General features: G+C 37.2%; 1 protein-coding gene across 1 annotated transcript in view; it reads left to right on the forward strand.

The window, feature by feature from the left end:
• LOC122815066 overlaps positions 1 to 26,236 on the forward strand; it is a 210,166-nt gene that overhangs the window by 118,568 nt on the left and 65,362 nt on the right. Inside the window, exon 19 of the mRNA XM_044087310.1 lies at positions 5,197 to 5,394. Coding sequence (XP_043943245.1) covers positions 5,197 to 5,394 — 198 coding nt within the window. The remainder of the gene's footprint in view (positions 1 to 5,196; positions 5,395 to 26,236) is intronic.

Raw genomic sequence — 26,236 nt, forward strand, 5'->3', positions numbered from 1 at the left:
AAGACAGCACAGCTTTTCAAGATGGAGATAATACTAAAAAAATAAAGTCATATGCAATTGTGGTGACAGCCCACATAAAATTGATAGTGAATAACAAGGACATTACAAAATAGAAGATATATGGTAAGGATTCAGTCTAAGCATGACAAATCCATTGACAGACATGAAATATGGGGTAATGTCATAATGCTTTTAATCATTAAAGCCTCAGACATTAGAGCATTTACTTCTGGGGGAAAGAAACATTATGTGATATTATTTTAATGAATAGACAATGGATAATACACAAGGTTGTCAAAGCATCTATACCATGGATGGATGGCTTCTGACTAGAGGTAAGAGAAGTAGCTGCTCCCAAATACACATTTTAAACAAAAAGAGAAGGACAATCTTTTTCCCTGGAATAACTCTGTGATAACTGCCCAAACTGTTTCATGTAAAAAATAAGACATTTTATTAAATTCAGAACAGATGTTGAGAAGACAGTGATAGAACAGTGTTTAAAGTCTGTGACATTATTTATGATGTTGAAAAAACTAAAAACAATAGTGGTTAATGACTCGAGGGTGAGAATGCTTTTATTATACATTATCAGTGGTAAAAATGCAACATATTCTGAGTGTAATTACTGTACAGGGTGTGAAAGGTATGGTAAGGTACTGAGTGCAGCCCAGGACATGCTTTTTGTGGGGATGAAAAATATCTAATAGAAAACTGCCAAAGAAGATGTTGTATACAGTGTGGGGGAAGGGGACATTCCAATAAAAGTTGTAAAGCTAAATGTTACAGTTGTAATAAAGAGGGACATTTTTGGATGGACTATAGTAAAATGAGGAGGAACAAGACACTATTAGAAAGTGATAAGGATGATGTTATGGAAGTTGATAATGAAGAAGTGAATAATACTAAATGGGAAAAAGATAAAGAGATTATAGAACAAAAGTGAGACTAAGGCAGAAGAAAAAGATTCAATACATGATAATAAAAGTTTTGTTTTAAAAACTTTAGATATCAGACAAGATGAACAGAGTGAAGGCATTGAAGATAAAGAAGACGGGAGATAAACAGTTGTGAAAGGGAAAAGCCAATTGAAGAGAAAGAAAAAAAAAGAAAATATAAACAACACAAATAATTTAAGGGTTATCGCTTTAAAATTTAAAAGGTTGATAGTTTTACAATGGTGTAAAAAAAGAGAGATATTATATGTTTACAGGATTTGTGGCAAGTTAAAGAAGATAAAAGAAATAATATTTTATGGAATTTTATGGAATTTAAGGGTGAAAAGATATATGGAGCTAAGAATTTTATTTAAATCTGACCAAACCGTACTCTTAGTTATATTATTGTTAAAGTAGGAAGGATAAGGGAAAGCTGATTAGATTAATAGTAATTTATGTATCTATAGACATTCAAAAACAGAGGAGCTGTTTGAAATTATAAAAATGTTATGTTGACTATAGATATTGTGTTGTTAGGAGATTTTAACTGCAATTTTTATTAAATAAAAGAAATGGTGTCATTACAAATAAGAAGACAGATCTTACTTATATTAGGTCTGATACTAAATCAGAAATGGAGTTTATATATGGTTAAATCTGGGTCTGTTTGGCTACTGAATTTTAAAAAACACGAATGGCTAAATACCGAATGGTTAACATTGAACAGAATAAATAGTGAACAACAACTTCTGTGAAAATAAAACCATCGAATGGACATAATTGGCCAACATCAAAAGCACAACCAACCAAGATGGAGGGATGTGCCCCCCCCCCAACTATATATACCAGCTCCTAGGTTGCACTACAATGGGGGGATAGGTCATATTTGATAGGTTTCCCTTTACTTATAGTATGCATTGCATTACCTCCTGGTTGTTGGCCAACTATAGCTATTCGATGGATTTTTTATTGCAGAAGTTGTTGTTCACTATTTGTTCCATTAAATTGTTTAGTATAATAAGTAATAATGAAGTCATTAGACAAGGAAAAGGTAAAAAAATAAATTGAATTAATTGAATATGATACATAGTGTACATGAAACCCTGCTAAAAATACTGACTAGAAGATTACCCCATTAATGTTACTCTCTCTCTCTCTCTCTCTTTCTATATATATATATATATATATATATATATATATATATATATATATATGAGACATGCTCATTCCTAAGTAGGTTGTCATTTTCATGAGTTCCAGATCATCTACTTTATTATATTCCATGTTTAAAGAATTGCTTTTAAGGCAAGATCTCAAAATAACTATTTCAAACTATAAGAACACAAATTTTCCATTTAATGTATGATAAAGTTTCAGATCTTTGTAAATGCAATAAACACAACCATATGTGACACTTGACCTAGCCGGTGGTTAGAATATAAAAAGAAGATAATGAGATAATACATTGATATAGAAAAAGAGTATTTTAAGGAAGGAAAATGAACTATAGACAGTTAATAAATTGAATGATGCTTGTGCTGGGACTAATACAGAGACATGTGAAAAGCAATAAAGACTTATATGGAACAAATAATTTATTACAAAACAGAAATGATTAATAGAAGGCACAAAAGAAGAAACGTTGCCATTCATAGGAAATACTTAAGAAACAGAGGTTGTGTGCAGAAAGTCTGAAGCTCAAGGATGGTACAAACATTACTAAACAAAACAATATACAGAATGAAGTTATACATTTTTTAATGATAGATATATTGAAGGCAGACAATATAAGAAGCACAAACTTTAATGGAAACAGAACAACAAATGTTATAAGCAATCATTAGTGTAACAGAAGTAATGATTACTCTGAGTAAAATAAATGAAAATTCAGTTCCTGGACCAGTTGGAGTAGACTACATATGGTGCAAAAACTTGGAAGATGATCAGTATAAGATATTAAAGTATTTAAATGACTAGAAAGAAGGACTTATGACAGAGGTTATATGTGATGGAGTTATGATATTGAAAAAGAAAGCAAAGACAATTTAAATAATTGGAGCCCAATAACTTTAATGAATGTTGACTGCAATGCAAGCACATTTAGAGAACATTTTAAAATGGATATGGAGAACAGGGATATATGGAATAAAAATAAAGGAGTTCAAGAGAAGATGATAATGATTGCTAAAGAAATAGTATTTAATATTTTTCAGAATAACACAGATGTGAGTAGTTTAGGATGTTATGTAGAGAATGCATTTGATAATTTAGAAATAAGACAATTGTGGAATATTTTAGAAGCATATAATATGAATATGCAGATTATTCAAGTAATTAAATAAGCATATGATAATGCTGCTAAAGTTACAATTAATGGATGGTGAAAGATACCACTTCTGTTGAAAAAAGGTGTTGGTCAAGGCTGCCCTTTAAGTTGTATATCATTAGTGATGAATGTTATAATAGAAGTTAGAAAGGTGATTAATAAGGTTTTACATAAGTTTCAGGGCAGAGTAGAAATACCTTAAATAATGACATGCTGGTGATATGGTACTTATTGCAAAAAAAAAAAAATAAACTGGATAAGAAGCATGATTAAAAACTTAGACATATTTAAAATTGATTGGTTTAAGAATTCATTAAAAAAACAAATTTGGAGAAAAAAGATATAATGAAAATACAGTTTGTAAAAGAAAAAATAAAATATTAGGAATACTCTTTGGGGATTGCACATACAGCAATGGAGAGTTTTATTTGAATAGATACAGAACAAAATAAATCACTGAAAATTTTTGATTAAGTTTTCAGACAAAAAGTATATTTACTGATTTCAGTAATTTGGGGTAAACAGTTAATTAGGAGGAATATTAGCTTTCCCCAGTGAACTACGTAAAGAACTTGTACAATTAATATTTTGCATTTCGTAAGATCAAGATTAAATCCTGTTAGAAGAGGGATTATTTATGATAAGAATGAGAAAGGAGTTTTGAAATAAAAGAAAAAGTTTTATGTATCTATCATCTTTATGTTTACAGTAGATATTAAATAGTATGACTGAAATATAATGTACACCATTAGTATTGCTAATGCAATGCAAATATGGTGACCAGTGGAAAAGATTTCAGAGATAAAAATCTATGAAATGTGGCACAAATACAAATGTGGAATGGAAGAGGAATCTAAAAGAGTGGTAAAATTAATTTGTGTGACTTTGAATGCAGCAGAAAAATATGGTTTGAAAAGGTAATGATAGAATATTTCTATATTAATCCATATGAAAATATTAATAACATATTAAATGCAATTAGCAATAGGAAAAAATAAACACTGGCATGATGGTAAAGATTTTACATGGAGATTAATGTTTCAGAAATTACCTGTTGAAGGTTAAAATATTTGAAGGAAGGAAATTCAGGCAGTTTAATATACAAAGTTAAGCTATTATGGGCCATATAAGAAGACAGCACAAATTTCATTATTTTTGAAATATAAATATGGGAAGTGTGGTGTATGGATATTTTCCAGAAAGCTGAAAAACTGATACTGATCAAAGAAATAAACATTGTATAGCTTTTATTTTTCAGATATAGCAAACAGGAATGAAACAAGTATTATTTAATAGGAAGTGGGACACAAAAGACATTGTAGAATGTATAAAGAAGTGGCTGTAGCAAAAGGGTGGGGATGATGAAAGCTTAAAATTATATGCACTACCTGTTTATAAAAAGTTTGTTTCTGGTATTGCTTAGTTATTGGTGAAATATGGCATGAGATGTATAGCAGAATTTGTATGATTATTGTCTAGGGTACACTGATGTTTTTAACATAAAGGTTTTATTTCAGTATTTTAAATAAAAGTACCCTTCCTCTTTTCAGTGGATACTTTAGGATCTTTTACAGTCATCTGAGGTACCACCATCTAAGTAAGATGGGACCTTGGTTTAATTTCTCATCTGACAGATGTCTCTCCCCCATGGTGCACAGCAATGTCAGCAATCCAACTAGCTTGAGTGGGAATAGAACCCACAGCATTGCAGTCCAGCACCAAAGGTGAGTTTGCTACCTGTGGAGCCAAAGATACTGCTATAAATATGCAATATAATATAATAATTAATTCTGTGTAGCCACTGAAAATTTAAATTGAGTAAACTAAAACAAAAAAGTAAAAGACAGTAAAATATAAACTCAGACTCATGCCTTATGCAAATTTGTACACTTATGATTGACATAGATGAAATTTACATTGTTTGTTTTTAAGGTGAGTAACAGAGCACTAGTAAAAGAAATGCAAGCTCCATTTCAAAAACAGGCCATAAAAAGCAATAAAGGAGGAACTATATTACCTGACCTAGCAGATGATGAGAAAAATAGTGTTGCCACTGGTTCTGGTGAATGCCACCCAGAAAAAGAACAACCTGAAACACAGCCTGAGGAAAAGGCTTTCAACATTTATAAAGTAAGTGATGTGAACTTTAACATCCTTTTCTATGTTTATTCCCTTCCACAGCTTGCATTATTTGATACTGGAAAGTATTTACTCATGCATTTTAGATCAGGGTGCATTTTCCTGGAGTGTTCTTACTAATTTCACTGCCTTGCTGAGTGGTTGTTCTGCTGTGACATTAATCATTAAATGTAGGAAAAGGTGCAAGACACAGATGTAAACTTTAAAATAAATTTTCCTCTCTTCCAGTTAGTGTGATATAGAAGATATAATTTAAAAATATATGAGGTTACAAGGGTAAAATTCTCAATTGCACTGGTGCAGAGGTCTTACCCCTAGCAAAAAAATTATATTATATGTGATTTGTTTTTTTAAAAAAACATGTACATAGCTACCTTTTAGTTAAAGGCAGTTCTCTTTCCTTAATAATACTGCCAAGATATTTTTCACTGTTGTGTTTACCGATAATACAGTGGACAGTTTTTATATTTGCAGCGTGTTCCTGTAAAAAGACTACAAAAATGAGAGTTACATTTCTGTGACTGACTGACTGACAAGTCAATACTGACACCCGTGATTGAGATTACTGCCCACTGATCACAGGCTTTGCAAGAATTGTCTATTTTTAATACTTGCTGTATTTTTGTATTTATATGAATATTTTTGATTTCATGATATGGTTCAATGTATTTATTCTTTATAATTATTTTAAGGTTTTCACATGCTAAATTTTAATACTGTTGCTTTAAATCAGACTTGGGCTATGTCACATGACTGTATGAAGTTTATAAAATGGAGAGCTTCTAGGATACTTTGAAGCACCGAGGAAGGGGTTTTGCTAACCTGAAAGCTTTGCTGCATTTTACTTTGTTAGAATAAAGTTTAGTTTTGGGCGTTTTCATAATACGAGGTTTGTGTTTTTTGTTACATGTGACATGTTCTCATTGAAAAAGTGACTGTAGTTTCTGGGTCCATTTCTGTGTGTGTGTGTGTGTGTGTGTGTGTGTGTGTGTGTGTGTGTGTGTGTGTGTGTGTGTGTGTGTGTGTGTGTGTGTGCGCGTGTGCGCGTGTGTGCATGTGTGTGTGTGTGTGTGTGTGAGTGTGTGTGTGTGTGTGTGTGTGTGAAAACACTAAACACTTACATAACTTATATTTTGGATATACCATACTTCATCCAAGAACAATTCCATATGCTAAAGCAAACTTAAACATTAGGTAGACAAACTATTTTATATCAAAAGTATAAAAATGTATGTACTAATTAAAAATACAAACCAATTTTACAGATAATCCATTATCTAAGTGTAATAATGCCCTCCATGGTAGGTTTTGGAGGGAAATAATGGACCTTCCACATGTTGTAAGGCCCTCTTTGTTTGCCACTGGGCCTCCTAACACCATGGTGTTCCATCATTGTTTTGCAGCTCTGACCATGCCGGGTATTATTGCTTGCATATATCTCTATATTTCACATACAGTCATGGTTGTGAATAAGAGTCCTTTGCATCAGCCTACCTACCAGGTTAATAAATAACTGAATAAAAATGAAGGACTCCAACAGACATTTGTGCATGAATGCTGCCTCAATGAAAGTAGAATGTTGCCTACAAGTGCATCTAATCATGTGGCCCAGCCACTTGCTGTGTTAGATACAAGTGCATATGTGTGAGTGTGTGTGAGAGAGAAAATGATGATCAGTTATACTTGCTGATCATATACTGAATTGGTTACAGATATTAACCTTTTAGAAGTTATATCACCAAAACATAGATGTAATTCTTAGAAGTGCCAAAACATTTTGTATCATCTAAGGACCTGATTCATCTCTGAGAACAGTCTTCTGTATTTATGTTTCTTAGTAGGTTAACAAAGATTAACTAATTTGTATGCATGTCATTTGCCCTGGTTTTAAATCCTTTTGGTAGCTGAACAGTATCAACAAAAGTAGGAAAGCACACATATCTATTTTTAGCCTTACGGTCTGACAGCTAACATATTTTACTTTTCTGTACACCCTTGCTGTTAGCAAACATGCATTATTCGGTGTGCATACATGTGATGCTGATACTGGAGAGAGTGGCTGTACAAAAGAAGCAGCCATTGACTCAGAGTGCCTTCATATGGAGGAGGCAAGTAGCATTGTAAAAAAGCTATGCACTACACTAGCTGGAATACAAGGAGAGTTGGAAAGAAATGACCAAAACAAGCAATGTAATTATTTAATTTTTTTGCTGATTTCTTTTATTATAAAATAGTTTCAAATGAGTGCATAGTGTGAGTAGTTTATATCTACTCAATTTTAACAACTAACCACAAGAACACTCCAAAGAAAGCAGATGTGAGAGTGTGTATGTATGTCTATACATGTGTGTGTGAGAGACAGAGTGTACACAGAAGTCAGAGAGTGTGTGTGTGTGTGTGTGTGTGTGTGTGTGTGTGTGTGTGTGTCGGTGTAAGACTGTCACAAACTTCAGATCTCACAATGAAAATAGAAACTCTATTATGGGTGGATTATTGGGCAATGTATATGACTCACACTGATCTATAGTCAAGTTTTGTCTTAAAGTACTTGCTATCCTGTTGAGTCAGTTTTTCCCAAATAAATAAATAAATAAATATATGTATAGAGTTGAAAGCATCCCTAACAGTACCATCTTTGTTAGCAGAATGCTGTCATAGATACCTGTGATGGAAGGTATTCAAATGAATTAGTAAACATGAATGATGCCAATTGTAACCAGGAGGGAAAGAAAGCCACAACACATTCCTGTTTGACAAATGACCTAGATAGTAAAGATAAAATGGCATTTGTTGGATCTGTTGGCATGTCACAGGTAAAGAAAATTAAACAAACGTATGTAGTCATTATGCTTACTGCTATATAAAATAAAGTGAATAATTTTGTACCAGTATGAAATAATTCTCTACTGACGATGCAACAAAATTATAAAGCTTTTAATTTAGTATAATGAAAACCACTATAGAGTTAACAAAGGCACTTCAGAAAAGGCTGTTGGCTGATTTAAAATGATGAATGAGGTATGTCAGGGAAGTCAAGTTACACCTGTAAGTGATTACAACTGGAGGAAAACAATTGGTTATAACCTTAGCCCACAGAAAAACAAGAAACACACCTCTCAGACTTATATAACAACTCACAAGGCATAGCTAGGGCTCAGCAAGAGTGCAGCTGCCCCAGGTGCAAAGTATTAGGGGCCAATGATGTTCAATAGACTCCAACCAGTCTTTAGTGCAATGATGACATTCAGAATTGAATGCCAGAACTGCATTTGCAGTCAGGACTGAAGCACTTTTGCACTCTGTGTGTGGTATTAACTGTAAAACATGCTTGCAAACAGTTTGATACACTTTATAAAGAAATAATAGCTTTTTTTTTATCTGGACCAAGATTATGGAATATGAGTTTGAGATTTTTGCTCCTCTGTTTAAGGAGTGCAAGGCTGGGAAAGCTACACGGCACCAAAATTGCTAGCTACTACTCTAATCATCCCCATGATCATACAACTGAAAAAAATAACTGTTGATGCATTTTTTAAAACTATACCAGCAGTGACTTCATATGAAAACCAGTCTAGGGGGTTTAACTTCACTAAAATGAACTCAACCAATTGCAAACTTGTTCAGCATAAACTTGGCAAGCAGTGGGGATGCCAGTCATGTTTCATTACCCAAGGCCACATGGAGTGAATGATCAGTATGTCACCATTTCTTAAAGATGTAAGTCTGGTAGTCACAAACAGATTTTTCTTTTCTTTTTTTTTTTTTTTTTTTTTTTTTTTTTTTTTTTTTACTTTTAAGTAAGATCAATATGTTTATGAAACCCTGTCTTGAAATAACAGGAACACAGAGACAATGCTTGGCAAGTGACCATAGAGACTATAAGAGTCAAAGCTATGTACACCTTTAAGCAGACAGACTTAAAAGTTCTTGCTACATTTTACTTGTACTGGATATTGCCCGCCTCCCGAATCAAGTAGGGCCATACATGGTAACCTTGCTATGAATTTATATTTACCCATCCAGTCATCAAGACTAACCTTAAAGGCAGACAAAGTAGTTCTTCACTTAACCTGTAGTGGTAACTTATTCCATACACAGGGAATATGTTGAATTACAAACCTATTCCTCCAGTGCGTCTTTTTTTTTTTTTATTATTTTTTTTATTTTTATGTAAGTTTAGATCCTGAGTATAGGTGTTCATGAGCCACTGGCTTTGCAAATAAATTGGAGATCAAATAAGATTGGGTCTTTCATGGTTCAAAAAGTGACACATCGGTCACCTTGGGGCAACTGGTAGGCTATTAAGTATAAGGAGACCTGTGCTAATCTATTGGGGTAGTAATTTTTATTTATTTTTTGGCTTGGGACCTTTGCAATTTAGTAATTTGCTTGGATTTGTACATACCGAAGTAGACATTCTGCTTGATGAGGGGACTGATAAAGAAAGAGTACAATGGTAAGATATCTTCATTGGATCTTGAAGATTTTCCCTTGGAAATTAACTGGACCAGATGGAAGGATTTCCTGATTATGGTAGAAGCATCAAATGAGATAGAGAGTTGTCAGCATAATTTCTTTTATTTGATTGGCTTTCATTTACTAGAAAAGTGCAACTCAGCACATTGCCCATTTTCAGAGGTGGGCTGGGGAGAAAAGCTCCAGTAAGTAACAATGCAGTCATATGACTATCTGTTTGAAGAGGAGTACCACTTATAATATATGAGATGAGAACAGCTTTTTACTGATGGCTACTATGTTGCATTTTTTTTTGCATTATGACTAAAGGTGTTTTTAATATACTATGTATGTGCATATTCTTGCTCATTTTAGAGCTTAGTGTCAGTGGATGAGCTGATAACAGAACCCAATTTACAGTCATCAGCAAAATGCAAAATTGGTCAACCATACTTCTGGTTTATTCTCTAGGATATCTGTAAAATAAATATCAAACAGGAATATATAAATATACACACACAAGGAAAAGACCTTAAAACTGCAAGGTTGCAATGAAGAGTGGTCGTTGAAGGGTGATACAGAGAGAGGAGCTATCTCTCAGGAAAGGCAGTTAACTATTTTATGCCGCCCGCATGTTGACATTTTCATTGTACTGCTTTTTTAGATACTGATTAAAGTCATGGGTGAAGTTGGAGTACTTTGTGTTGTTAATGAGGAGGTGAGGAAGAGATTGGCATAGTTTTGGAACAAGTACAGAAAAGCTGTCATCTGAATGATGCATTTTTTTTTTTATTAGGGTTTGGAGTACTGCGCCATCTGTAGCTCCTAAGGTTTTAGGCTGGTGTTGTTGAAATTATTTTCATTGCTTGAGGATTTGTAGGATGGGGTTTCTCCAATGAATTTCATTGCAGGAGGAGATACAGTGTTTTGTTTTAGCAGTACATATGTAAATGTTCTCCTAAAATAAAATGTGATTCACAAACAGTACACTATCTGTGTAAATCTGTATACGAGCTGGTCCCAACAATGTGACTTATGGGACTACAGATCTATACAAACAAAATAATGAATTATTTCTAAGTGCACTCATCTCCTTTCACTGCTGATTTAATCCTCAGTATACAGAACTTGGCAACATATCAGCACTGCAAGAAAGAAAAAAAAATACAACTCCTTTGTATGGGGTCAAAAAGCCTACTAGTTATAGAATTCCCTGTAGTGCAGCCAAGCTATAAACAAATGTGTTCCACCCCACCCCAACTGCTATAGTGATGCTACAACACCAGATTCCCCTTATAACCAGACGTACTATGGTACTATGGTAATCACCCTACATCAGTTGTCATATCTAAAGAATGAAACATTTTTAATGAATCACTCTTATGTAGGAAAGTGGTACACAATGCAACCTGAAATGCAGGTAAGGTATCTATAATATAGAGTACAGTAAGCCATATAAAGCTGCCTTTCTTTAATGGTCTGTATAGGGTTGTCATCCCATATAGTGGCTCTCTCCCCATTGCAAACATGGAAGCACATAATACGTATATAGCATTATGCACTCCTTTACACCATTTAATGACAGAAAATGTCTTCTGTATGCTGCTGCAGACTACCATGATTAATACTTATGAATCACAGTAGTTCATTATGTTATACTAAACATAGTGTGCATTTCCTCATCTGTGTACTATGAATATGAATAGCAGAGCCATTATCAGAGTGGTCCTTAACAATACATAAAGTTTATCATTTAGATAATTTTTTCTTCTTTTGGTGGATGATATAATGCAGACATGTAACAGAACTATGTTTAGTGTTCAAATGGCACGTTCACTGAATGGCCATTCATCGCACACAAACCAGCGAACATGCCATTCATATGAAATATCCTCGAACGATCATAGTTGGCTAGCATACAGAAAATGGCTCCAACTACGTACTTAACAGTTAAGTAGTGATAAAGAAATCTGCACTTTCCCCACTGTAGTGCGATCTCAGAGGTGGTATATATAATTAACAGGGGGTGTGAGGGCTGCAGTTCCCCACATTAGGGGGTCCAATGTTCACTGAATCCTCCTCATGTGGGAGGCTGTGCACTCCCACCCCCATTAATTATAGATACCAACTCAGAGATCGCACTACACTGGGGAAAGGGCAGATTTCTTTATCACTGCATTACCATTAAGTATGTAGTTGGAGCTATTTACTGTATGTTGGCCAACTATGATCGTTCATGGATATTCCGTACGATCATATGGCCTTTTCCTGAATGACACATTCGCTGATTTGCGTTAGTTGAATGGTCATTCAGCGAATGTGCCATTCAATGGCTAAACATAGACCCACATATAATTGACTCATATTGGCCATCCTCTAACTTAGTTAGCAGTCAGATTAGCTTTCTAATCTCATATTTGAATACTGAATTTTGAATAAAAAGTATAATTTACTAAGAAGCTGGGGCATCATCTACATGCTGGCAGTAACTCACTGACAAGCAGTCACTTATATTTCTGTTCAACATTCAAGCAGAAAATGTGCAATGCAATCAAAAATGGTGTATGCATGGCTAAGCCACCCCCACAAAAAAGAACTGATCCCTGTGTCTGCTGCCTCTGAGATTGCACCAGATTTGATAAAAGTAGATCTGTGAAAGTATGTATGTGTGTGTGTGTATGTGTTTGTGTGTGTGTGTGTGTGTGTGTGTGTGTGTGTGTGTGTGTGTGTGTGTGTGTGTGTATATATATATATACATATATATATATATATATATATATATATATATATATATATATATATATATATTTTTTTTTTTTTGCCGGAGACGGCAAGACTGACACCTTCAGAAGATCGACATCCTGAAGACCGATGTTTCATGTGAGGTGTAGGTGTTTCACTTACCTGACCTCCTATTTGGACATCATGTGCTCTGTTCAGAGACAATGTAGCGTGATCTTGGAGTTGGTATATTTAAGTAGGAGGAGTGTGGGGGGTGCAGCAGGACTTGCCCCCCTGCAAAAATATTATTTTAGCTTTGTTTTTTTTTTTTTATTTCGTTCACTTTTAACTTTCAAGATACCAAAATCTCGATGTTTTGAGTTTGGTATCTCAAAACTCGAGATTTTGATATTTCGAAATTTAAAAGTGGACCCATATATATATATATATATATATATATATATATATATATATATATATATATATATATATACAATATACACACACACACACACACACATATATGCACATACACACATCAGAATTATTTCTGAAGAAAGTTAAACTGATTCCATAATATTTATAAGGTAGTAAGTAGTGCATTAATTTATATCATGTACATAATGCCTGAAATCTTTGTTCACAGCTCCAGCTTCTATATCTGTAAGCATCACCTTCCTATCCTTTAATATTTCCCTTCTCTCTTTATCCGTTTCCTCACTATTTTCCTGTGTTTTGTCTTTTCTTGTTTTTAATTTCATCCCTTGAAATGCATAGTTGCCTGCCAGGGGCGAGGATTTGCCAGATCACACCAGCACTCAGGTCACTTACCTATACGTACCAGTATTACTCAGTCAAAGTCCATGTGGACATGGATAACCTGAGACCTCCTTGGACTATATGAAGAGAGACATGATTGAGCTCTCAGAATATCTCACAGCCAGGTATGAGCCTAGCATTGAGTATCTTTCTACCATCTCCAAAAATAATGCCACAATACCAGCAGAAAATTATTGATTTTAACAATTGGTTTAGCTACTGGTGTCATTACAAAGGGGTCCAGTACTTGTCAGCCAGAGATTACATGGTAGATAGGCCACACTGCTTTCCAGGGATGGTCATCACCTGTCACCTCTAGGCTTTCCGATACTGGCCCAAACATTATCCACCCCTATAGTGTTTTTTAGGCATAGTCAAACAGACAAACCTTATAACATAATAAAAGCTAAAGGTGGTACTGCTCAGTGCTATGACCGTCAACAAAAAAATGCAATCATTGGAAGCTCTCCTCACCCTGGAGAATGCTGACATCTGTGCAGTTTGTGAAACATGGTTCAAAGCCATGGAAAGCACTCCGGCAGTGCATGGCTATAATGCCTTTCATATGTTCCAACCGCCCACTGAATATGAAAGAGCTAAAGGTGGAGGTGTATATATCTACATAAAGGATAAGCACACCTCAAGGCTGGTCATGCAATATGACATGCTTGAGCTACTCCATGTCCAGTTAATCATGGGAAAAATCCATTTCCATATTTTTGGTAGGTACAGGTCCCCCACTATGAATGAGGAAACACATACATCATACCTGAAATTACTAGAATCACTCACCATCTAACCCAATACCATATTCATGGGTGATTTGAAATACCCCTCCATTAATTGGGAGGCATATACAACCACAGGACCCAAAGATTTCTTGACTTTGTAAATTCAAATGCCCTGGAGCAGCTAGTCTACACTCCCACTTGGGAAACAAATATCCTAGATTTGGTAATCACCAATATGGGAGAGTGCTCTACCCCCACCCCCACCCCCACCCCCGTGTTATATCCTCACTAGTAAGATCAGATCACAAAGCTGTCTCCCTTGAAATAAAAGTAAAACTGTCTCTTCTACCTAACCCCAAAAACTTTAAGAACTTCTCTAATATAAATTAACCCCTATTCAGGGACAGCATAGCTAGTTTTCAATGTCCCCAAATCCAGAAAACACAGTAAACTATGCAGAGGCATACATAAAAAACCTGTATGAAATATAAACAACTGCATAGAAATGGCAGTGCCAGATTGAAATAAACACAGGTCAAACTGCAAAAACAAACCACCCTGGTGGACCCCTTAGTAGTAATAGGTTGTACAACAAAAGAAACAAAATCCTGTCAAGAAGTAAGAGGGAATGTGCACAACACAGAAATAAGTCCCTCGTTAGTCTAAACAAGAGAAGCTATTTTTCAGTTATGTCCACATCCTTAAGGGCAACACCTAACAATGTGCAGAAATCGATTTAGATGGCATCACCTGGACTCAGCCAGAAGACATGGGACATCTGATGGCCAACATATTCAGCACATATTTCACCTCACCATCACCCCCAGTTCTCCCACAAGAAATATCCTCCACCAGTCCACTGCCAATTATCTCCAAAGAACAGGTTGTCACTGCACTGTCTAAAGCTAAAAACTTAGCTTCAGTGAGGCCTGACAATGTACCAGGATGCTCCTAAACAGGTTAAGTTAGGATTTATCAGGCCCATTAGGATCTCTATTTAACCACAACCTCCAGACTGGCTGTGTCCTGACAGAGTGGGGGACAGAAAAAAGTCATCTCTCTGCATAAAAGGGGACCATCTACTAACCCAGAAAATTACAGATGCATACGTTTGACTAGCCTTATAAGTAAGGCCATGGAAAGAATAATCATAGCCCTGAGAAATAATAGCATAAGAGAATTCCAAACACTGGACCTGACCCATTTTGGCTTTGTCAAGGGCAGGTCATGCCTACTGAATCTGATGGATTTCTTTGAGAAAGCTACGAAGGCCATGGATGAGGGTAAAACAGTACATACCACCTACATCGACCTGGCCAAGGCATTTGACACAATTCTCCACTCAGGTATTATAAATAAACTCACACAACTAGGCATAAATCCCTATGTCACCAGATGGATAGCCAGTTGGCTCATGGACAGAACACATTTGGTTAAAGTGGGTGAATCCAGCTCCAATAACAGGCCAGTTACTAATGTTGTGCCACAGTGCTCAGTACTGGGACCACTCCTGTTCAGAATACACTTCTCTCAAGTCAAGGCAAATGTGGAAGGCCTCTGGATAACAAAGTTTGCTGACACAACTGCAAGCTGTGGGCAATCATTAAATACCCCAGTGATGTAGATATCCTTTAAGAGGGTTTAGATCATACAAATGATTGGTGCAAGAACCATGGCCTAAAGCTAAATGCAAAACATGCATTATCATATCCTTTGGGAAGTCAAATGCCCATGCAAATTACAGCATTAATAGCACCACCTTAGAGTGGACTCAGAGGTGAGAGACATAAGTACACAGATAGATAGTAGCCTGAACCTTGATTGTCACATGTCCACAGTGGTGAGGAAATCCTTTTATGTGGCACAACTTACAAGTAAAGGTATGGCATCCAGATCAAAGGAAATTATACTCCTGCTGTACTCAGCCTTCATTAGACCAATAATCCAGTACAGTGCACCATTTGGCATGTACTTGACTAGGCACTCACAGCAGCTGGAGTGACCTGAGAGGTTCCTCACAAAGAAAATATAAGGTGTAAACAATATGAATTATGTGGGTAGACTAAAAGCCCTATCCCTTTACTCTGTCTTCTGCCAACTATTAAGGGGTGACCTATGCTTGACCTACAAGGCACTCACAAAACCAGCCCCGATGGAGCTCCTACACATCCACATTTTAAAAAGCATGAGGGTCACCCAATCTAGGGATCTAAAATCTAGTCAGTGATGCAAGCAAAGCATGCAGGCATGTGTCTTTAGAGATTGCCCCTTCTTTGGAACAGGCTTCTTATTCACATTAAGCAGAGCCATACCTCTCAACTATACTGAATCTCTTGGTTTTTACTGGTTTTTGAGGTCCAAATAATGGGATGTCATGATTCCCGAGTGGCACCCATTAATTTCCAAATTTCCCGGCATTTTGTTTTTAGAAATGTTTTTCTGGCTTTTTTCAGACTGACGTCATCACGCGGAGATGTTCCCAATGATGTAATTTCATGAGCAGCCTGTCAGAATTCAGCTGAGGGCTTTGCTGCTCTGGGCCAAGTGAGTTTAAGTTTACAAGTCGCAGGATTGAGAAGTGAAGCCTGAACAGCAGAGAATTGGAATTTATTGCAGTTTATTGTTTACATTTATTTCCAGGTAAAGCAGTTTACGACTTTAGGTGTTTGTTGGGATTTTCACTGCATTCATTTAATGGAGCCATTTTCCATTCAGATTGTGTTTGTCTCTGCTGTCTCCATTAAATTAATGCACTCTGAATGGAAAATGGCACCATTAACTGATGAAAAACAGCTCCATTAAATGAATGCAATCTAAACTGCACACACACAATCTGAATGGAAAATGGCTCCTGGAAATAAATGTAAACAACAAATTCCAGTTCTCTGCTGTCTCCATTAAATGAATGCAATCTGAATGGAAAATGGCACCATTAACTGATGAAAAACAGCTCCATTAAATGAATGCAATCTAATCTGCACAGAACTGGAATTTGTTGTTTACATTTATTTCCAGGAGCCATTTTCCTTTCAGATTGTGTGTGTGCAGATTAGATTGCATTCATTTAATGGAGTAGTTTTCCATCAGTGATTGGTGCCATTTTGCATTCAGATTGCATTCATTTAATGGAGACAGTAGAGAATTGGAATTTATTGTTTACATTTATTTCTAGGTGTTTCACTGCAAGTGCTGCCATTCAGATTGCATTCATTTAATGGAGGTGTATGTGTGTTTACATTTATATTCCAGGTATTTCACTGCAAGTGGCATGTGTGTGTGTGTGTGTGTGTGTGTGTGTGTGTGTGTGTGTGTGTGTGTGTGTGTGTGTGTGCGCGCAAGTGTAAGTGTAACATGCCCCAGATAGATCTGCCTGGTGGTTAGAGTTACTCAGGTTCAAATCCTGTACCTTAGCTACAAGAAGCAAGAGCCTGAGTTCCCTACCCATACCACCACATTCAGTTGAAGGAGTTATATCTCTCAACTGTACAAATTTTCACATAATGTCTGGAAAGCATTTGGCTCATACTTTTGATCTGTTTATGTTAAAATTTGGATGATGCAGTGGTACTGTTGCTGCCTCTCAGCAAGAGGTTCTCTGGTTTGATTCTTGTTATAGCTTTCAACTGTACAGATTTTCACGTAATGTCTGGAATGTGTTTGGCTCATACATTTGGTCTGTTCCTCTTAAAATTTGGATGGTGCAGTGGTAGTGTTGTTGCCTCACAGCAAGAAGTTCTCGGGTTCGATTCTTGGCTGAAGTACCTTCTGTGTGGAGTCTGCACGTCCTCTTTGTGTTTGTGTGGATTTCCTCTGAGTGCTCCAGTTTCCTCCCACAATACAAATATATGGATCTGAAGCATTTTTCCCAGGCCTCTGCTGAAAATTAGCTTTGTTTCAAGTCAGACTTTCCCAATAAGCAAATGTTAAAACACATACATTTTATTTTATTCTGGCAAATCTGTGAAAACTGAATTCACTAAATAATGATAGCCATTTAAGTTTGTCTTCCTATCTTTTAGGAAACACATGGTAACACAGCATTTTATTCTAGCAACTTTCTAAGATTATACAAGCATTGTTTAAAATGTGTCCCCGGTTTTAGGCCTTTGTCCCCCAATAAATTTTGGCTTTTTCCTGATTTCTTGTGCTGCACAGTTTTTCAGGGAAAGAGAAGTTTAGTTCTGCTTATGCAAAGTCTACTTGCATTGTTAGCACAACAGGTACACTTGCTTTTGCTGCAGAAGGCTGTCGGTTCTACTCCCACAGTCTACAGATGGATTGTTGATACTGTACTGTGTTATACTTTTAAAGGGGGTGGACGCTGCAGTCCTGAGAATGCCCTCCTTTGGTGGGGATAACTATTAACTATTATGAACCTGTTATCAGTTTGCCATCCATTCCCTATTGAAATACTACTAGCTTATCATTTTTTAATGCAACATAGGCATTTATTCTTCAAGGGCAACAGGCACTTTACTTGTAGACGAAACAATGAAATATAAAGTTGTTTGCAGCAACCTAGTTACAGAGCTCTTTAACATGGAATTTAGATTACTTTTACTTCTGCAGAGATTGTGCATATTTACTGAAACTGGTGGACTGTAGAAGTCTGAGCAGACTTTTATGATGGAAATGTTCTAAACTGGGTAGTTTTGTCATTATTGGTTCATGCATTTTGTTTCATTGCTTACTGGAAAAATGTTCAAATTATAAATTTAAAATGCACTCTAACAATTGTGCTGCATTATACAAGGAATATAATTTAATAAAGTCAGGGAGGTGTATCAAAGAACACATGTATGTTTCTTGTTTTGTGTGCAAGGGGCCTATGATTTGAAAACAGCCCAAAAGTAATCTCAAGACATTACAAAGACATGCATCTCGAGCCTTTCTCCCCGGGTCTCTGCTGAAAATTGGCTTTGTTCCAAGTCAGACTTTCCCGGTTAACAAATGATAAATAAAATTAAAAAAAAATTATCTTTATCCACCACTGGCCAGATGCATTTTCTTTGGATGTGGTGTCGGTTTCAATGCTGTTTCAATGAATGTGAGTTTCAAGGGCAGAGAAGTTTTAATGCTAAGTCTATTTTCATTGTGAGACAGTATTGTTTTGTTTAGCAGATGTCTATTAGTGTTTGTACATTGTGCTATAAAATGTAAAAAATAAAATCCAAACAATCATTGTAGAAGTAAAGTAGTATGCACATTAGTGTTGATGGTAAATGGGGCGAAATAGCCAGGTAATGGGACATTGGAATGGCTGCAGGGGGACTCTGGTGCCATATTTTGGTTGTCTGTTCTTCAGTTTGCATTTGAAAGTTTGTATCCCACAATTCCATTGGAGCGGATGGGGTTACATAATTATGTATGCACATTTTATGTTAATCAGCATACAGATTTGTACCTATATTTTCATGGGCCTTGTCCAGATTTTTGATGTTTCTAGGTTGAGAGGTATGAGCAGAGCCCTTCCTTGGCCCTCTTCAAATTTAATTTGGATCAGTGGATAGGGAATCACAAATTCATACCTGGGGTAGTGCCTATATCCCTTATGGACAGCGGCAGTCTGTAAGATACTCAATGGACAGGTACAAATCCATGTCATCCTCTTGCCCGTAAGGGCTATATATTGGGTAAAATCTGGTTATATTGTCTAGGCTCATAAGGGCCCTTAAACTGTTACCCTAGTAATCTTCTATGAACCTATGAACCTATATCTTAATGTATCTGTTTAATGTGCATGCTACTGTTACCTTTACTGCCACATCTCATCCATACCTTATCCTTCCTTTCAGTTTTGGTTTTATCAGTCTCAGTCCCTTTACTTCTAATTAGCTCATTCCATATTTGAGAAAATATTTCTTTTACCCTTATTCAGCTATATTGCCTCTCACTAGACAAGCTGCTAGAACAAATAGCTTACCAACAAGCCTCTTAATACTTCAGTAAATAAAACCTCCACTCAAAACATCATCTCTACTGTGGAAAAGTGTGAAATGCCTAGCTAACTTAAGATAAGCAGTAAATGCTGTCACCCTTTCAAAAGTGTTGATGTCAACTCTTAAAGGAATGCACAACCTTTGAAAGGCAGGATGTCCCATTAACAAACCAATACTGCTACATCTATAAACAGAAGTAAAACCTCTGTTTTATATTAGGATAAGTTTTGTTATGGTTCTTTAATTGAAAATTGGTGGGAAAAAGCTCCTAAAACTGTTTGGATCTGATGTGGCCTCCCCTTTATGAACTGCTAGAACTACAGCCTGTCAGAAGAGGTTAGGGAAACATTCTCATGCTACGTTTTGTTTACCTGTAGTTACATGAGGCTTAGGAACAGAACAATATGAGGCAAGTATGGACCTTAAGATGCTTAGCTATACCCAACTTTCAGCAGACACAATTAAAACATCTTGCAATGCTTCACAAGTATTTAATAGTTCCCATCTACCAAATCAAGCAGTGCCATACACAATAACAGCGGTGTAAGTTTATATCTACTCATCCAATTATCAGATTAGCCTTAAAGACAAGACAAAATAGTACTTTGCTTGACCTGTTGTCGTAGCTTATTCCATATTCTGTGAATAGATTGAGTCAGACACTTATCCCTTCAGCAAGTCCTTTTTATTTGTTGGTGAAAATTTAGGTACATGGTACCATTGTTTATAGAGTCACTGCTTTTGCTAGGAAATAGGAGGTTGGATAGGACTGGGTTTTAAATGGTTCAAAATCAATGATACTGTTCTCCTCTGAGCAGCCAGTAGGCTACTGGGGTAAGAATTATGTTAATCTATTGAGAATCTTTTAAGGCTTTTACTTTTTTTGTTTAAACATTGTCAGGCTCTTCCAGCTGAGCAATATGCTTGGATTTGTATACATTAAAGGGAGCATTGCATTCATTGGTGAGTCTGATCAGGGAAGGGTACAATAGTAAGATTATTTATTTGCATCCTGAATATATTCCTTTGTAAATTAAGTGGGCAAGATAGAAGTATTTTCTGATTAAATCCACTTAACAAACCCATGCTGTTTCTTCTTGTCTTTTTAAACAATGACCTTACAGGATTTATTTTACTGTATATACAGTGTATTTTATTGTATATACAATTTGTGCTGTACCTTGGCTAAAATATGTTTGCACTGCTTTCTGGCCACGTCATACTTTCTGGTAGACTATGAGAACACAGCAAAACATAAGCACATTTGTTTATAGTTGCTTAAATACCTGCTTCACTTGGTCTTGTCTTTTCTCTTTACTAATGATTAGTATGCATCAGTTAATTTACGTGTTCTTGTTCCTACAGAAAGCTGCTGTCAGTGGCTATGAATTAGAAACAACAGATATAACAGATGCACTGATATGTGGCAACTTTGATTCTAGAAATCTAAAAAAGCACTAAATCTGGTGACATAAATATAGAAGAAAAAGGTGGTACTTTATCTAGTGAAAACAATTTACAGACTGAAATGATGAACAGCTGGAAGAATTGATCAAGACTGAAGTCTCTCCTGTAATGATGTTTTATTTTTATAAAATGGTTTGTTTCCCATAAGCGTTTAAACAACTGTTGTTGTTGCTGTTGTTGTGTCTTTCGGCTTTTCCCGGTTAGGGGTTGCCACAGCAGAACTCTGGTCCGCTAATGACTGGCAATTGATTTTTACGTGCCGAGTTGCCAGCCCTGACATGCAACCTTCAACGAAGGTACACCCATTCACGCATGTCTCCACGCAGAAGACGCTCTAGCTGAGAGCCGAACCGGTCAGCGTCTTACTGTGAGTTGACAGCAACTGTAACCACACAAATAATTGTTTAAGAACAGATACTTCTTACTAATGGTTCATCTGCCTAACATCAATTCGCACATCACTCACCTCCTCTATATTGTTCATAATACAAAAATGTGAACAGTGTGTTCCTACAAAACTATTCCTTTTACTGGCAAAACACTCATGCACAAAACAGGCGCTTAATATGCCTCCAGGATGCACAGATAAAAAAAAAAGTTCTCTGTGGTGATGTACAGTCTGGCCCTGGCCCTTTCCTCTTCTGCTCAGGAATAACTAGTACAAAAGATCCTGTTTGAAGGTACTTTTCTGCTCTAAAATTGAATCACATTAGTATATGTCATATATGCAATAAAATAAGTTCTCTCCACACCTTGATCATGCACAACAACACAGATATACTATGCATTACTGAATCATTGATTAATCCTCACATTAAGGATCCAGAGCCATTATCATGAGGAAAAGAGTCTGAAAGTAAGTGACAGGATACAAAAACATAGGTTGGTGGTGCTACTATAGTATACATATGTCTTCCTTTCATTTTCTGTCTCATCTTCAATATGGAAAGAAGCTTGCTACTGAAGCTTACTGTCAGCAGCAAGATCTAAGTTTATGGGCTTGCATAACTAACAAGATTCAGTATATGAACTAGTAGAGTATCTAGTAGGGTGAATTCCCTATAGCAGTTTGATTCCTGTACTCCACATGACATCCTCTTTCTCTATAATGTCAGATTATTTCAATGAATAAATCCTACCTGTGGCTTGAAAACATAGAAGTTCATGTCTATAATATTATCAGAAATGCTAAAACTTTCTGTACCATTGCATTTATTTCCCTCATCAGGCAGTTCAGCTAGTCTTACTTGTATTAACTAATCTTAGAATTTGCTGTTATACATTTTAACATTTAAATCTCAGCAGTGTGCCTTCAGAAGAAGAATTAAACCTACCCTGGGAGTCGATAAAGCAGTTTCACCATGTCAGAATAGTGTAGCAGCTATTGCATAGAATATGGCTGCTGAGCGATCCAGTAAACAAGGCTTGGGGGCGTGCACAAACCTACTAGCACTATTCTGACACAGACACCACTGAATAATGCTAATTACCTCATTTGCTGGAGAAAAACATGCAAATGAGGTGAATTAGTGATTCAATAAGCAGGCAAGCATCCATGTCAGAGCAGTGTCCACTGCAGAAATGTATTTGGTTAATAACCGTGTACATTTCTGCAAAAATCAAATTGGGGGCATGACAGCTCAAAGTAAAGCATATATTATGACTATTAGGCATGCCAATGGCCAAACATATGGCCATTGGCATGGAAAAATATTTCAAAATTATTAAAATCAAATTTTTTGTGGCCAATTTTGGTTGTTTAAGCATAGCACAGTGGCGTGTAAACGAGATTGTGCATAAAATAAAAAAATGTAAAAAGTCAATTTAATGTGAAATGTGAATTTTGCCATTATAGTGGGCAGCATGCAGAACCAAAACAATAACAGGTAACACTGGTAGCTAAAGAGACAGACTCTGGTGTAGTGATGTAACAAGGGACTAAGGCAGTAGAGTATGCAAATGAGCTAAATTTATTGAATAGCAAAATGGGAGAAAGTGTCCACCTGCACCTAACCGTGTAGGAGCTATAATGCTGTAGTGTAAGCAGGAAAAGCAACTGACATGAAAAGGGGTGTGTCAGGCTTGGTGTAAGAACACTGGATCTCTCTGGCCTCTATCTGCACTCAGCTAAGCACAGCTAAGCAAGGGCATGTGTCTGAGCTAGTTCAAGAAATGTTGAGCGTGTTTGCATCCCTGGGATGGCCCTTTCTGTTCAGTACTGTTTACTATAGCTACAGGGGTTTGTGTACCATGGGGCTTAAACAGAACATAAATACTGAAAAAACAACAACAACAACAGGAACTAGCAGAAATGTTTACATTTGAGCAGTGTGTTTGTGCTGCACACCGTGGGGCTTAGAATGGGTAGAAACTGGAAGAAACAAAAATAAAATGGGAAATACTAGAATAAAATCACTCATGTACAAGTAATATAGCTGGCAGGTGAAATGTATCATAATCAGCCAATCACACAGGCAGCATCTGTAGCACACCAGTATAAACTGTGCAAACACCTTTCGTTCTGTTTTTTTCCCAAAAACTCTGCACTATTGGTGTACACACTTGGGGGAATTTTAACTGACAAAATAATGTTAGGGGCTGCTGTTGCTTTGATACATCAGTATGTGCTAGAGAGTGAGGGCAGTGAGGAGGATAATGCTGACAACTGTCCCAGACTGAGGAGAAGGAAAAGAGGAGAAGAGTGTTCAGGGTAACCTACCAGGGGCTACACGATCTGGAGATACTAGATACTACAGGGGGGACAGAGACTTACTTCAGCAACTTAGTGAGCTGTGCTGGCCTCACCTCAGACCCAGACCCAACAGAGGGGAACCCATCCCAGTTGAAACAAAAGTATGTGTAGCCTTAAGAATGCTAGCTACAGGTATCTTCCAAAACCTATTGGGGACATCATGGGGGTCTCACAGGCATCTGCATCCAGGGTACATCAGTTCCTAGATGTCATGCAAACACATGCTGGTGAGCACATATATTTCCCCAGCACCTCTGAGGAGAGGACCAGCAATATGCGTCTCTTCTACCATGTAGCAGACTACCCAGAGGTACTGGGTGCCACAGATTGCATGCACATCTACATCAAAGCACCACCCGGTGAAGAGGGTAGAGGCTATGTCAACCGCAAGGGCCATCACTCTATCAACTGCCAGGTCATGTGCAATGCCCAGGGCATTATCATGAATGTGTGTGCTGGCAGCCGTGGTAGTTATCACAACTCCCACATCTGGCATGCCTCACAGCTATACCAGGCATTTGCCAGGGGGGACATCCCATATGGCCATCTCATGCAGGATGCTGGCTATGCACTGGAGCCATGGATGATGACACCCATCAGAAATGCACACACACAAGAATGCAATAATGAGGCACATGCACAATCCAGGATCATTATAGAGCATGTGTTTGGGATGCTCAAGTCTCGCTTCTGCTACCTTGACATATCTGGTGGAGCCCTGCAGTACTCTCCAGCCACATGTGCACACATGCTCATAGTATGTGCCATGCTGCACAATAGGATCCTGTGGAAACAGCTTCAGAATGAACAACACAAGGAAGACCCACACAGCCCCCCACCATTGCCAAGGCCCCCACAGGCACAGGGAGACTCAGAGGAGGAACCCCCTGAGCCTGTTCCTGTAGGCAGATGGAGGCATACCCAGTATGGCCAGGCCTTGGTGAAGAGGCAATGCATAGCACACACATTGACACTGTAGGGATCCAGGGACTGACAACTCTCTCTGACTCGCACACACAAAAATGGATACCACACACATCACACTACCTGTATCTTACCATGTATAGACTGTGTACTGCATGCATCCAACAGAGCCAGCCCTTAAGCACCATTCTCACAACTGCCAAAGGCAGAAGGTAAGTCAGTCTTCTTAACAATAAATGAATGGAGTAATACATTGTGGTAGCATAGCTATGGTATCGCTGCATGCATGCAAGAGAATGGGGTGGCCTACTGGGATAGCAGCAGATAACTGAACATTTATGTGGGACAACAGGAAATGTCTGCCCAATACTGGCTTCCCCAGAGTATGCAGTAGTCCCCTAAGTGACAAATCTTACCGCAGTATATCTGGGGGGTGCACTAACTGGGGGGTCATAGGTCACATGCATGGATGTCAATGTGGGGGTCCCATACTCACCCCTCAGCCTCACCCAGCTAGTCAGACATAGAAAAATATAAAGAAATGTCTGGCAAAGGCCCACAAGTGGGGACAATGAAAAAATATTCCCATACAGACTGACACAGTGATATCACAGCAGGCCTTGCAGTTGCAGTAAGGCTCTGAAGTGTAAGAAGTCTGAAACCCAAATGTCTGCCATTACAATCTAACCTGTGGTCTTTAGTAATATGCTTGTAGTCTCCAAGACAGGCACAATACTATGCTAAATGGAACCAGAATGTAAAGGGAGCATCAGCACAGTCTGTGCAAATTTGGACAGTTAACAGGTGTGCCTCCCCCACACACCCATGTTCTCATAGAAATGCAGTAACAGTAATGTTAGTAGGGTATCAGCAGCAGAGCACACATTTTCAGGGCTGTCTCAATCAACTTGATAACGTGTTGCAAGTCCAGAATATGCAGGGGTCAATGAGCTATGTATATGTGTGGTCAATACTGTCAGTATGTAGCCTGCACTTACTCCTGGCTGTCATGTCTTAGTGGCCTA

The sequence above is a fragment of the Protopterus annectens genome, chromosome 11.part0, assembly GCF_019279795.1.
Source record: "Protopterus annectens isolate FY-2018-M chromosome 11.part0, PAN1.0, whole genome shotgun sequence".
NCBI classification, from domain to species: domain Eukaryota; kingdom Metazoa; phylum Chordata; order Ceratodontiformes; family Protopteridae; genus Protopterus; species Protopterus annectens.